The sequence below is a fragment of the Polyodon spathula genome, chromosome 24, assembly GCF_017654505.1.
Source record: "Polyodon spathula isolate WHYD16114869_AA chromosome 24, ASM1765450v1, whole genome shotgun sequence".
NCBI lineage: Eukaryota > Metazoa > Chordata > Actinopteri > Acipenseriformes > Polyodontidae > Polyodon > Polyodon spathula.
The window spans coordinates 20,034,631-20,050,221 of NC_054557.1; the positions used below are offsets into that span (position 1 = coordinate 20,034,631).

The 15,591-nt window shown below is 38.7% G+C and overlaps 1 protein-coding gene across 1 annotated transcript; it reads left to right on the forward strand.

Annotated features, from left to right (window-relative positions):
- Window positions 1-4,710: 4,710 nt before the first annotated feature.
- On the forward strand, window positions 4,711-8,311 carry LOC121298751 (hepcidin antimicrobial peptide). Its single transcript, XM_041225969.1, has 3 exons — window positions 4,711-5,028; window positions 5,443-5,526; window positions 7,597-8,311. Exons 1-3 carry the CDS (start codon window positions 4,948-4,950, stop codon window positions 7,699-7,701), a joined length of 270 nt encoding a protein of 89 aa, XP_041081903.1. The 5' UTR covers window positions 4,711-4,947; the 3' UTR covers window positions 7,702-8,311.
- The last annotated feature ends 7,280 nt before the right edge of the window (window positions 8,312-15,591 follow it).

The window sequence follows — 15,591 nt, forward strand, 5'->3', positions numbered from 1 at the left end:
GTATTTTAAAATCCAACGCTTTAATTACACTCTCTCTCTCTCTCTCTCTCTCTCTCTCTCTCTCTCTCTCTCTCTCTCTCTCTCTATATATATATATATATATATATATATATATATATATATATATAAAAACCCTATCACTGCTCTTTTGGCCAGTCTCTGTGCCGCCTGTGCCACACACAGCCCGGCGCCTCTCGTCTCTACCCTCTGCCTGTAGTTAATCATCTCTTATCTCTTCCCTGCTTTTGACAACATTCTGTCTCCTTGTCCTGCACCACTCACATTGGCTGAAACAATGCAGGCACATAGAGGTGTACCATTGAACATATCAGATGATTCGTTAAGTTAGACGGGCGTACAAAAGACAGATAGACGGTAGACAGATAGACAGATAAAAACAAAACAAGAGATCTTGTGTACAACACACTATCAACTGCAACCAATTATATACAAGCACATTTTTTTTTTTTTTTAAAAAGCATGTTTTCAATTTTGGCTTAAAAGAATCTAACGTTTCAACCTGCCTGATGTCAACCGGAGTAGAGTTCCACAAACGAGGAGCTCCACAGCAAGAGGTCTGCATTTGCTGATCCCAGAATGAACCGGTATAAAGGTACAATGGATGGCCCCTAATCCACAAAAGACATTCAAAATATTACAGCAACTTTAAAATCAATTTGGTAACTCACTGGTAATCAATCTCAAGACCTAAGAACTGTGTTTTTTTTTTAACTGAAGACCATTAAAATATAGGTCAGGGGTCTCCAGCCCTGGTCCTGGGGGCCGCTATCCAGCAGGTTTTATTGGTGTCTTTACATCATCAGTGGCTAAAGATCTGGAACACCTGTTAATATTAACTAATTAAGCCAATAATTACTGCAATTAAGTCACTGAGAACTTGGTTGAAACAAAAACCAGCCGCCACAGTAGCTCTCCAGGACCGCGGTTGGAGACTCCTGTTCTAGCTTCTTCTTCACAAGTGCTTCCTGGATCATCAGTGTAACCCTAAATGTAAGAGAGTGAGACCCATCTGATTATTACTCTCCTTTAAGAATTACATTGATGCCTGTTTAGCCATTTTGTATATCGATCACAACTGTGAAACGAGTTCATAGCGAAATTGGTTTAATTAACTTTTTTTCTGTCAAACAACTAAAAGGAGAGTATAAAAGTCCGGGTAAAACACTGAAAATCCAAAAACCTAAATATAACCTTGTGTTGAATAGGCCCGCTCTGCCTCTGAAGCCAGCACCCCTGCTCCCATTGCTACCGGACCGTGGGGGGCGCGGAGGGGCGGGGGGGGGGGGGGGGGTCATTGGCCTCAGGCCTCACCGCGTCATTTGGCCTCATCCCTGCGGCGCCCAAGAGTCTCTCCACTCCGGACTGCCAGGAACCAGCGATGTGTTTGTGGAGACTCGCACACACAGATAGCACGGGCGCCATGGCACTGTCAGCAAACAATGTGGCTGTGAGGGAGCAACTCCAAACTCCAACCCAGAGTTCAAGTTTCAGTAAAACTAACCAGAGGTGGAAAAAATATAAATGACTATAACTAAATACCGGGCTGGAGGAGGGGAGAAGGGGGGCATCACTGTTCGCCGGACCTGGCATCAGTTATAATTGTAATTAATTACAGCAGAATCAATTGCTGAAATTGCAATTACAATTACAATGCTATTTTGTTCAATTACAATGATACTGCAGCAATTGCAATAATAATTCCAATTACACTAAAAACTCCTGTCAACAACTACCCACACTGACACTATCATGATTTCTTCTACTTAACCCAAGCCACAATGACAGGCACAAATAGAGAAACATACTCTAGAACATTTTTCTTTCATTAAACAGATGGGGTCACTAAAAAGTGACATGAGCGTACATGAATACGATTACAAAGGCCTAATTGAACCCAGTAGTAGTTCAAGTAATTCATGAATTCCCTAAACAGCATTCCAGTTCAGGAAACCTGGGACTTATGCTAATTCTTCAGAAAGTATGATGACGTCTGGTGTGGGACCGGTATGATTCTCTCTGCTTGTTTCTCCTGATGGTATTGCCATGTTTATTAACTATTCCAACACAAATCGTGCGAGAGAGAAGCACCGCAGAAGATATACTTTTGAGAAGTCTTCAGAATTTATTTATCTTTTTTTTTTAAAACTTGCATAGTTAATAAGCGTGGCAAATATAAACCATAACGCACATACTACTAGCACGTTCAATATTAAACTGGTGAAAATATCAAAATGTGACGTTTCTCTTTTATTATGTCCCACTAGCTGTTAATGAAATTGCATTGTCATAATCTACACACCATCAACCTTGAAGATGTCAGTGAACATTGAGGTTGATATAAATTATCCAGATGCATAACGTTTGACAAAAGAGAAACCTGGATAGTGATATATGATTTATACATGTTTTTAACATTGCTCGTACTGCTTGAACATTGCTTGTAAGCCTAGACAATGAATTGCTTAGTAGCTTTATTTAATTCTTCCTTTGAACACCCAGTCATCTGTTTTTCTTGGAAGTCTGTCTGCATTTTATCAAAGTAACCAAGCTAATTTTCCATTCATGCAACCACAACATATACGAGGTGTTTGCATATGTTCATTCTGTCATTTTTTAAGAGTTTTATATATATATATATATATATATGTGTGTGTGTGTGTGTGTGTGTGTGTGTGTGTGTGTGACAAATTTAAAGTTTAGCGACGTAACATTGCAAGATGCCAGTCAGTCACAATACAATGCTAGCTCGATCGAGATCAGTAATCAGACCAATAGCATCGTAAAATCATTTTAGTCAAAATGTCTTTGCTTCCAAAACTCTGGAGAAAATTTTGTGGTCCAGCTGCCAGATTTAGATCTTGCTTCGAGCTGTTCTTTTACTGTCCTGTGCACTGTCTGTGGTACACACACACACACACACACACACACACACACACACACACACATATATATTATATATATATATATATAGATAATATAGATAGTCTAATATATATTATATATAATAGTATAATATATATATATATTCACAAACCGCCATTTCCTAATAAAAAAGACCTCGCGTAATATTTTACAGTGGAACTGAACCTCATTTGGTAACACTAAAACTTGAATGAGGATTGTGTTTTTGGTATTCCCTTTACTGTCAGTGTTTGTACTGGTGTGATTAGGAAGAGTGCTCTTACGGTGCAAGATAATGAGTTTAGGACACACCGTTCAGTTTTTCCGACGTTGTTTACTGGCTTACGACGACAAACATTGAATAATTGATATCTGAGGGGACCAGTTGCGGGGCGCCCTAGCAGGGTCGGCGTACAATAACATGTCAATAGCGAATACATTTGCTTACACTCGAGTTATTGAACTACCCAAAACTAACAAAGTTAGACCAAATAGAAGGACCCAAAGTGATGCTGCCGCCAAGGCGGCTCGGAATATGTCTAATATACAGTTAATAACGCCCACATCGGGAGGCGCGCAACCGGGAATTAGCACCTTCGGGTGTTTTTTTTTTGTTTGTTTGTTTAATTTTTATTTTTAGAAATTTTATTATTATTATTATTTTTTTTTTTTACAGAGCTGTTAGTTTTGTACTATGAGCTGAGTCTTGCAGTCAATATCTGTTTTTAAAGAAAATAAGCGAGATAAGGCATAGAACTGGCTTTCCAACTGCGGCTTGTAATTGAGCGCAGATCAAGTGGCTGTATAAAAGACGCGTGGAAACAAACAAAGAAACGGAGAGATACAAAATATGTATTTAACAACCTTTTACAAGAAAATTTCCGTGCAATAAAAGCATGTAACGTGAACAAGTTGAACTGTACGTTCAACTGTTAGTCCAAAAGCGTTTTCTACATGATTATTAATAATAATATATATATAGATATATATTTATATAGATATAAGATATATATATAATGATAAAGATATTAAAATATTTTATAAACGCAATTTTATTAAAACGCAATTTTATAAAAATAGGACTGTAGTGAATCCTAAGCTTTAGGTTCAGAGGAGCGGTATGGCACAAGCTGGAATTTCCTTGGAAATTCCCCCAAATAAATCCTTTTGGGATATTAATTAACATTCCTCTGGTCACCGTGCAAAGCAGAATTCCTGACAACTTTAATCAACCAGCCAGCCATTCACGAAATTTGAAACTAACTCTACGGTGTGTGTGTGTATTTTAAAAGTTTTAATATATCAAAAGTCCAAAGACAAAAGTTTGTATATATATATATATATATATATATATATATATATATATATATATATATATATATATATATATATATATATATATATATATATATTATTTAAGCGTTCACGACACTATATTTAGTTTGTTAAATTTTGGACTTTAAAATCCCCCCGTCCCACACACACACACTATAGAGTTAGTTAAATTAATACTTTGTATCTGTTTATTGTCCATGTAATTTTTATAGTACTGTTTCTGCGCTCACACACACACAACCCTCGGACCACAATGACTATTTTCATAGTGAACTATATAAAATGCCTGTATAAATACAAATAAGATGTGCATTTCTAATCATATAAAAGCGCAGACCCACGTGATTAATGGAAAGCTACTTGGAAAGTTTGGATGATAATTTACTGGAAGCGCCGCCTGGGAGGCGCGCTGTGTGGCAACCTTGATACCGTGCGTATAAATACCTGCGTTCTGGTGAGGTCGAGCACAGCAAAGCAATTACACAGAGCTACTGAAAACAAACGGCTTGGTTAGCACTGCTGAATCATCGGAGAGAACAGGCTGGACACTCATTGAAATAAAGCGCTAGTGTGGGGCTAGATCTGAAAACTGCGTGCCAGCAACTTCAACTTTATTACAAGCGGGGCCGGCTGAACTGTAGTTAACAAGAAGATTTCAGAAGTCAGGGAGCCTAGAATAACGCGCACAACATGAAGACAATCTCAGCTATCGTTTTAATCGCCTTGCTGTCTGTCTGGACACAAGCAAGCAACAGCATCCCATTATCAGAGGTAAGCAACTGATATATAACTAATATATGACAAATTATATTTTAAATAGGGATTAGGGAATTAATGAATACTCTACAGAGTACATCTTATATATGCTTTTGAAAGAGCGTCAGTCTTTCAAATTATAAGCATGCTTCCATTTATAACTAATACATTATTCAATTGCTCAAATTACTTGCGTGGTAATGCACACTTAAGTGTGCTTTCTGAGTGCGGAAAATACGTTGGCACAAATGAGTAAGCACTAACACTCAAGTGTTGTGTCTGAATAGGGCTGCTTGAGATATATTTTGTAATATGAACAGGTGTAAATATCTACCTAGGGGGAACTACATTGTACCTAAATATACACAATATTATAACCTTACTGATTGACTGGTGTACTTTATTTTTGACTTCTGCTGTTTTCTTTAGACAGAAGACCAGGATAGACAACAACATCTTTCCAGTGTGACTGATCAACAGACAGCTGTCAATACAGAGGAGCACAGTCCACTGGTGAGTCCATCTCTCTCTCTCTCTCTCTCTCTCTCTCTCTCTCTCCTCTCTCTCTCTCTCATTCAGTCATATAATATATATATATATATATATATATATATATATAAACACACAACATGGCAAATAAGACATCCATGCATTGATTAATATACTTGCTAAGCCTCTCAAGCTGTCTGTTCCCCGTGTTCACCACTGCTGTCTTGCCAGCCCTTTTATTTTGACATTGCTGATACTGTCTCTGGGCAATGTCTTGGTACAGCCTAAGAGCACCCCTGCTGTTTCTACTGCACCTGCTTAACATGGGCCAAGTTTTCAAGTTCTACCTAATCTTTTCCTTTTCTGATAGACTGCCCTACTCCCACAGCTTTATAGATTGAGATTCTTCAAATTCTTGGTCTATAGCCCCACATGCTAAAATCCACATGAGGTCATACTAACACTGAAAGGGTACCAGTAATTATAATAAGGGATTACTATGAATATTGGGTTGAAAAAAAAAAGATTTGTCATGGAAAGTTGTGTCAGATTTATTGCCAGCCAAACGACACGAATGAACTAGCACCTTTTCTCTTTTTCACCACCCTGTTCGGCTTGATCCAGCAGATTGAATTAAGCACTACTGGACCTTCAGTATAGCTATCTAGAAATGTCTTTCTCTAGAGCACATGAATGACGACTGTTAAAATCACTTTGGACTACAAGACTTTCAAGCACTTTTTTTTTAAACTTTTGAGGTTAAAGATTTTAAGCCCTTTAAATTTAAGGTTCAAGATTTTAAGCCCTTTAAATTTGAGGTTTAATATTTCAGGCCCTTTAAATTTGAGTTACAAGATTGTGAAGCCCTTTAAATCCCTTAAAATATCCTAGTCACATGAAGTAATCCACAAGCCGGCTTCCTGTCTCTTTCTGATCGTGTCTCGTGTCTGTTGAATTTGGCAGGGCTCAGGCTCGTGTTTGCCTTTGATAGGTGGTCAATAACAATATCAGTGTCCTGCCGTCAGGCTGGCTCCTTTTTTGTGTACTTGAGCTGTTCAATAGTCACCTCACTGCCTGATAACCGGTCACCACTGCCAAGTGCAGTGACCCTCAACGATTGCCACATCGCTGACTGAGCTGGGCTGCTTCACGTGACAGTGATATTCACTAATTCTCTGATTGCAGGGGCTAACCCTTGGGGGGATGGGGAGGGGCTGGGGGGGCTGACCCCCTCCCACTTTTGGGGGAGACTGTACAACGGGTGGGGGGGGGGGGGGGACATGGGGGGGGGGGGGGGGGGGGGGGGGGGGGGGGGGGGGGGTTTGGGGGGCTTGGGCTTTAAATATCGTGTATAGCACACAATATTTATTTTTTATTTATTTGCGGTGCGTAAACTTTTACACTTTGTGAGATTTATTCTGCGACGTAAAAGCTTGCATTCTCGAAATTATATTTTCGTTTTTTAACCTGACTATATTTGTTCTATATTTTGCTAGTTTGTAATAGTTATCCTTTCATTAGTCAACATAGTTATTATTATTATTATTATTATTATTATTATTATTATTATTATTATTATTATTATTTTAAAATTTTTACTACATCTTTGATATTTCTGTTTTAACTGACGTTTAAAGCAGTTTGATATACTGTGGCATATGAAAGGCGCTATATAAATAAATTAAATTGAAACTGAATTGAATTTGTTAAAGTCGCACTTTCTGGAATCATCTTCTGGTTCATATTGTGCCATGCTCAGAGTGCAAGCAACACACTATGAGGCCCATTTCAGGTACCCAAGGTTCTTCAATAAAGACACAACACGCCTTAACACAGGCACTCTGATTCATTTCCATATGCCAGTGGGATAAACTCCTTAAATAAAGGAGCATTTCTAACTAAACATATGGTACTGAGGGAAATTCAAGCCCCAAACACCGGATCAGGCCTTTCCTAAATACATTTACAGTAGCGGCAAGTTCTCGAGTGACTTTACGGGATTTAGCGCAACGAGCCGCCTAGTGTTCATAGCCTGTAACTGCGACAGCGAGGTCATAAGTTTCTACTAAGCTCGCTGATGCTCTTGTTTTCCAGAATTCCCTGCTGCTGCGGGAGAAAAGACAAAGCCACTTCCCAATCTGCCTGTACTGCTGCAACTGCTGCAAGAACAAGGGCTGTGGCTACTGCTGTCGGACTTAGGAACCAGAGGCCTGGGTCACATCCTCTTTCAAATAACTATTTATTGTATGCACAGTAATTCCAGCCCCACTGAGACCAGACTTTCAACGCTCCCCTTTTAAAATGAAATGAGTTAGCAATTGGAGCTGGGTGTCAAAAGCAAATCACCGCTTTGTGTGTGAGTGGGCCCTATAACTGAGAGTGGTGCTTGCAAATTGAATGCTGTCATTGAAGCAAATGGAAATTGCATTGAACTGCACTGGGATGGGATCTCTGAAGGATGGGAAAAACCCTCCACGGGCCAAGCCATAGACAATTTAGATAATGTACATGTCAACATTGATAAAGGCCAGTCCTGTTCTTCACTATTCCTGCTTGTCCCCCAAGTCCACTCAAAGCCTATCATTCGTCTCAGGTCTCTTGTAAATTGGTATTTCTCAATCAAAAAGGCTGCCTTTTTGAAACCCGCTTTTTAACTTGTCTTTTAAAAAAAAAAAAAAAAAAAAAAAAACCACTGTAAATTGTTTGCTATCAAAACTGCTTTTTTGTCTGTTTGTATATAATTGTATAATGTGTTTTAAGGGTTCTGTTTTCTATAACTATGAAATAAAAGAAGTTACTTAAAAGGAAATCTCTTGAAGCATTTGGCTTATTTATAGGTTCTGAACAGCCTATTACACAGCAGTTTGTCAGTCTATATATCTTTTTATCAACAGCTATGGCCACATATTTTGCATTACCTACCATTTTAGGATGATATCAATACTATATATATATATATATATATATATATATATATATATATATATATATATATATATATATAACAACATGTAATCAGAGAAACTACAAAATTATATTGTACTTGCAAAAGTATACTGGAAGCCATAATAGTAGTGTTTCATATTGGATGTTTGAAATGTCACAATATGCATGATTCTCAAGACCGTGAAGCATGGCTAGACCGTTCTTCAAGCAAGCTTGTTACATAAAAAAACTAATCATTTTCATCAGATCAATATGAACTAGGGAATACACACAAGTCTGTTTGTCCTCTCACATCCAGCAGAAAAAAGTCACGTAATATACAAGAAGGCCAGCAGGGGGGGCAAGGAGCCAAGCAGTCCTGCATAAAATATAGACTATAATTAATTAATCTGAAACATACCACAAAACATGTATTTGGTGAAATCTGAGATACAGATCGAAGGTGTCTGAGGCTCGGCTCCAACACAGGCTGGTGAATAAACTCACAATTTCCCATTTGCAGACACATTTGGAGAGGGTTAACAGAAAAGATACAACATTCGATTCAAACTTTTGCTAGGAGGCAGATTCTTGCTTCCAGTTATTTTACCCCTGTTTTTCTCCCCCAATTAGACTGTGCAGTTATGCTCCCAACCTGAAGCAATTCCCCACAACAGCTCCAGGGATCTGAAGGACTGTGGATGACCTCCGATCCCCAAGCCAATTGCCTCTTTGCACCAGGAGCTTGAGAGTGGATACTGGCCAGCTACCAGCCCCTTCAGGTCTGGGCACCTGGCCAATAAGTGCAGTAGCACAGTGAGGAGAAAACGTGTCTGCTGATTTTGCCTCACTAGCCCGCAGGAGTGCCAGAGCCAGTGCTCCTTCTGCAATCCCTGACAAGGACTGTTAACTTGGCACGGCCAAGACATGAACCCTCCCCTGACTGTATAACTCAATGTGCACACACACTGCTGTGTCTTTACCAAGCACTCAGGGACCCCTTAGGAGGTAGATTCAATAATAAAAAAAAAAGTTCTAGGAAACCTTTCATTTTAACACAGGACTGAGGCTCTAGATTTCCTGAACGAGAATCGCCTGCAGATTGATAGTCAAGGATACAGTCATATAGACAGACAGGGCCTGCTTTGGAAGCTGCTCCCTCAGCGCTTGAGGCATTCATCTTGTGACGGTGAGCATCGGAGCAATGTGTGTTGTTTTCTTTTGATCATGCATATTTCATGTGTGTCACATGTATTTATTGTCCCTTTAATATAAGATCCAAAATTACTTTTTTTTCTTGGTATTTTGCCGGCTGTGCTGTGGCAACAGTGATGGATTGTCCTGTTAAAACCACAGGAGTTCTGATGGATGTTGGTAAATTACCAGGAATGCTAATAATACAATGCATAAAAAAAACATTACATGAAACGGTCACAGGACAGGCTAGTCTAGTTGTTAGAGCTGGGGGGACTGACTGACTGTGATCAATTATTTATTAAAACATAAACAACCCTACTACATTATACACATTTTTACACTACATTCTTTGGCCTTTGGCCATATATTAGCTTGCAGATAAGTAAAGAGGCTGATCTTAGGGAAGCCATTGGCAGGGCGGGGAGGTAATGGACCCTGGTATAATCCTTTCCTTGCCGATCATTGGAAGTATTGTTTATCGATGGACAAACAAGAAACTAGCTATTCGATTGACGATTTGTTCTGGTATTGCAAGCGTTGAAAACATGCTTGCTGTTCAACTTGTAAAACAGTTGTCTTAAAATGCATACTATTTTTGGAGCAACTGGCCCATTATATTAATAATGCCTAATGAGCATTCATATTAAAAACCATGGTCACGTTTTCTTAACCCTTAAACCAATAGTCGCCACAATATATCTCCTTCAGTCAATACTGCATGATACAGGACTGTATCTAATTATGAAAATGGAACTGTATGCTAAGGACACATATTGCTTTTAAAGTGCTTGTTTGAATATAATGTCCATATTCAGAAATCTATAAGTTCTACAGAACTGACATGAACACACATGTCTTGCATATCACTTTGTATTATTCATATACAGTTGAGTTCTGCCGACCCTTAATCCGTAATTGAACTGCTCATAAAAAAGAAAATATTCTGACAGACTGCGAGATCAGCAAGTGTGATTTGAATGCCAGAGGTCCCTGTGCTGGTGAGGCAGAGGCATTTATTCTTGCCGAAGAGCCCCCCGCTGCCCTGTGCCGGTGGAATGAAGCATTAAGCTGTTTCTTATTCATTAAAAAAAAAAAAAAAAATCAATTTAAAAGAAAAAAAATTACGCTAATTACGATTTGGAAAGATAACTAACTTTTGAGAATCTAGCCTAGTGTCTATATTGCAGTGTTACATCAATAGAATGTTTTGTAATTATTACAGTAAAAACGATCGTTGATTCATTTCATCGCAATGTAATTGCACATTATCTACTGGACCATTAATGTGTATCGAATAGGCTTACCAAGACCTGAATAAAATCAATGACATAGTGGACCGGATCCAGAAAAGTCTAAACCAGAACCATGTTGTAGGACATCCAGAACCAGAACCTTACTAACCATAGGAATCCGAGCCTGTGGCGAGAACTGCTGTCAATAAGAAAGCTAAAAGAACTATAACACTCTGTTACTTCAAAAAAAAAAAAAAAAAACCACAAAAACACAAAGATCTAGTGTTTTATTCAGCGAGGCCAACTAGGAATAATAACAATAAATAAATAAATAAATAAATAAATAAAAATAAACAAACAAGAAACTGTTGCTTTAATACAAACTTGCCTTCCACGACAGCGGCTGTGGCTGCTTTATCTGCGAGGCGTGCTGGCAGGAGCGGGGAGAATCCGAACCGTTTGGATTAAGAGCGAGCCGATGAACAAAACTGTTTTCACGGAATAGCTAATCAGTAATCTAACTAAAGCCTTTTTAAAAAGCTATACTGTTTTGTATCGGAGTAAAGGCAAAGCCAAGGCTGATAAGACGGCTGAAAGCTGCATGGTTAAATGCTGTGGTGGGTGGCAAGGCACCGTGTGGCAGCTGATTAAGATAGACAGCAGGTTGGGCTCTGAGCCTGGACTTGCATATCTGTGCATTACTAAGTGAATACTTGTGCATTTGCACATAATTCCAATGTTATTATACATCGTTACAATGTACTTAATGCGTCAATCTTTTGTTTGAATGCTATAACCCTAATCCTAAACCTAACCCTAAAAGTGTATTTTTTTGGGATGTGCACACAAGATAGAAACGATTTTAAAAAATAATCATTAATCATTTAAACTTTTTGTGTACATCCAACTTTTCATTTTTTCATTTTTGTACACTACAAATTTACCTCCTTTGAAAGTTTGTGTATAACACATATATATATATATATATATATATATAATAGATAAATATTTATATATTATATATATATATATATATAATATATATAATCATAATAATAAAACGGGTCAGTCATGCATTACAGACACCAGCAAATTATATTTTCGTGTGAAAATGAACATTATTCCAGGACACTGGAGTTTGAAAGTATGATATATGTTGCCAGTAAAATGCTTTTATTGAGTCTTCTGGGAAACAAAATGTATTTGTAATTCCCAGAGCGTAATATTAAATGCAGGAGAAAATGATTTAAATTCTGCTATGTAAAGCTTGATTTCGTCTATTTACGAAGCAATTGATAGGTCATTTACAACACGGTTACTTTATGTTTGCCAAAGGGGGGGGGGCATCTACCTTGGGTATTATGTGATGTGGTCTCATTTTGTCAATACAGTACTTTATCAAAATCAGCCTTGCATAATATCTGTAGATTGTCCTGTTTAAAATTGAACTGTAAAATATACTCAACTCTCCAACGACATTCGGAAGGCTCTTAGGAAAGTTTAGCACAGTAAATTTGCAAGGTCATTTTCCATGTTTTCCTATGCTTTTTCCTTGGTTATACTAAATATTTACCATACCATGGTTTGACATGTTTTTTTTTTTTTTTTTTTTAATATACTTTACTATACCTTTCTGGGCTTTAAGATGTTTTCTTTTATATGAGGGATTAAAAATAAGAAGAATCACTTAGAGTATAAGGAGGTCCAGTGGTTAAAGAAACCTGAGCAAGTCACTTCACCTCCTTGTGCTCCATCTTTGGGGTGAGGTGTTGTTGAAAGTGACTCTGCAGCTGATGCATAGTTCACACACCCTACTCTCTGTAAGTTGCCTTGGATAAAGGTGTCTGCTAAATAAACAAGTAATAATTCTGCTTATAAATATTTAGAATAGTTAAATCTACATCAGAACTTTAGTTACAAACCCATAACTCTGAGAATGAGTTTGCAATGGTTTTAATAAAGGTGCATGCCAAAATAAAAATGTACAAAAACAAGGATGTTAAAGACTTTGTTTAGGAGAATGTTCTGAAAAGATAGCTTTGATTCTTTCCCATTGGGTCTACGCCAGCTCAGGGAACACAAGGTCACTTTGTGGCTTGTTACTTGTTTTCTGGAGACTAGGTTTCAGGCACAGCAAATGAGACTTGGGGTTTGATACAGCAACCTCAAACTGGGTCTCCTGGTCTCCTCTCATCAGATTTCAAGCCACTGTTCGTGAATAAAGGGCTTTGTGTGTCCCACAGCTTTATAATACGGTGGTGGATTTTCATCTCTCCACTCCATTATCTTTTAGTGCATATTAGTCCCTCTGGAGTTATTCCCTAGGGATGATTTATTGGCACACTTATTAGCATTACTAAATAGAATAAAAATACAGTGAATTCTACAGACACTTTTTAGTCCAAACCTTTTAACAAGTCAGTGGGGGGGTTGGGGTGGGGGGTGGGGGGGGGGTGGGGTGGGACCTGGGTGGTCAAACCCCACAGTTCATTCCCTCAATACAGCTTTAGGGAGATCATCTATCTTGCGATCTTGACGTAACAATTATTATTTATTTTTTTGTCCTCAATAAGCCGCAGTAACTAAACCTTCGAAAAACAATCCAATGAATAAATAAGCCTGTAGATAAATGAATAACGAATACTCAGCAGGTGCTGTCAGAGTGTGTTTTTCAATTGTCCTCTCCCCAGCCTTCAGTAGCAGTGCATGGTCGCGCATTGAAAGCTGTGTCTCAGACCTGAACAGCAGCATTAGCTGCTCAGGGCTTATTAACTACATATCCATTTAACTCTAATACCTTTGCACCTCTCCAGGGTTTATTATATTGGCTGGGGATTACTCGCCTGCTCTCCAGGGGGGGAAACTACACAATGAAAGAGGCGATGAACCCATAAAGCATGAAGAACACACAAACAAACTCTTACTATTTATTCTCCCGTGGCAATAAAACAGCAGCACTTAATAATAAAGAAGGCTACGTTAATTATTAATATTAAACACTTGCGTCACATGCCTTTGTTTTATAGACATTTTTGCTTGGTGTCTGGAATGCACTGTGCCCTTTAGCCCATATCTGTTTTCAGTGAAACGTATTTTCTGACATAGTGATCGATGGAAGATATGAAAATACCTATTCCCTAAAAAACAACCAGCCCCTAGTAGCCACATGTCTTCCAGTTAACTGGAAAATAATTAGAAACCTTGATGACCCAGGGATAGGTGGCTGTCCTCCAGTTCAAAGCTGAGACAGTGGCCTTGGGCCCTCTTTGTTTAGTGCAGGGAGCTGAATTATCACCTAACCTGACATTCATTTCCAGACCAATTAACGTTCCCATAGCATGAGACATTGCTTAGAAATGTTACTGCTTGCCAGAGTGGAATTGCACCACAGCAATGACAAACCTTTTCTTATTCAAAGCTATTCATTTGGAAGAGAGATAAGGAGACAAGTATCCTCTGCAATGCTGGGGAACGAGAAGGCTTGCTAGTATTAGTGCCATTGAAGGCAAGTTGCTGTAAAAGACCTATTTTTAAGTGCCAGAGAGTGCCTTTCTGTTTCCTTGACAGTAAGAGGCTTGGACGGGATTCTACAGAAACACTTTTCTCTGTCTTGTTTCTTTCAGGAACATGCCTCCCCTAGAGAGAGCGCTGACAAGCAGCCAAGCCTACCCACTAGGCACAGCCTTTCACAGTATATCTTTTCCATTTGATGTAATACCTTCTTCAGATACTTTATAATTGTATTAAAAAGCAGAAAACTCATTTAGAACGGCATCTAGGCAAGACTTTGTCGGCTTGTTGTCTGTTTGCTTAAGGCACCTCACACACACACACAGTATGTTCAGATCCAAAAGTCTGTTTAGCCAAGCAGAATGGTGCACTCTAGATAGCTTAAGGCCGCATCAGTCATGAGAACTTACTTACTGCCAATCACATCAAGTTAATACACTGTGTGTTTAGGTAGCTCTTATTATTAGAGAGACGTGATCTTGTTCAGTTTGGCCAATCTACAGCTATGGCCTGTGTCACCCTAGAATGAACTCATTTTTTTCACGTCTTCATCTTCCAACCATGTCAATTTCAAGCACTGGAAAGGTGAACAAAGGGGCAAGACATTGCTGGGCATTGGGCATTGATGCAAACAAGGTGAACTTAAAATATACTGGAGACTGCGTCTTTGCTGCAGGCAAGGCTGATTCACACAGAGTGTTGGCGGGGCTATTAGTCTTGAGTCAGTGAACACAATGTAGGAGGGTGAGATTGACCAGCCCTGCATTACAGGATGCCAATTCAGAAGCTGAGCAGCAGGACCGCTGTGCTGTGACGTACAACAGCTTTAGAGACAACGTTTTAACACCCATAGTCTATATTAGAACTAGATGCAGTTGTGTAAAATCTTCCAGTCTGTAACTTTACTTCTGCGTTCAGAGTCACTACCCCCTTGCCTTTCTGCTGCAGTGCAGCGATGATAAAACCTTTTGCATCTGCCTGTAGAATGAACTAATTTAGCTTCCTGAAGTCGATTGAAGCCTGCTGAATAATACTTTGTTAACATATTGAATTGCACACTGCTTTGTGTTTTTCGCATATTCTTACTGTATTTAAAAATGTGACATTTTTAAATCTAACACAAAATACTGTACTACTGTTATGGCTTCCAGCTAACTTTTGCACTCAGTTTGCAGTTTCTTTGATGACATCCCTTATGCAAGTCTTCCTTGGTATTTTTGCACAG

What these genes read in the sequence shown, in the direction of transcription:
- LOC121298751 (XM_041225969.1), top strand. Translation starts at nt 4,948, where the DNA reads ATGAAGACAATCTCAGCTATCGTTTTAATCGCCTTGCTGTCTGTCTGG. An exon ending in ACAGCATCCCATTATCAGAG is followed by an intron (nt 5,029 to 5,442) that starts GTAAGCAACTGA and finishes TGTTTTCTTTAG; the next exon opens with ACAGAAGACCAGGATAGACA. An exon ending in CAGAGGAGCACAGTCCACTG is followed by an intron (nt 5,527 to 7,596) that starts GTGAGTCCATCT and finishes CTTGTTTTCCAG; the next exon opens with AATTCCCTGCTGCTGCGGGA.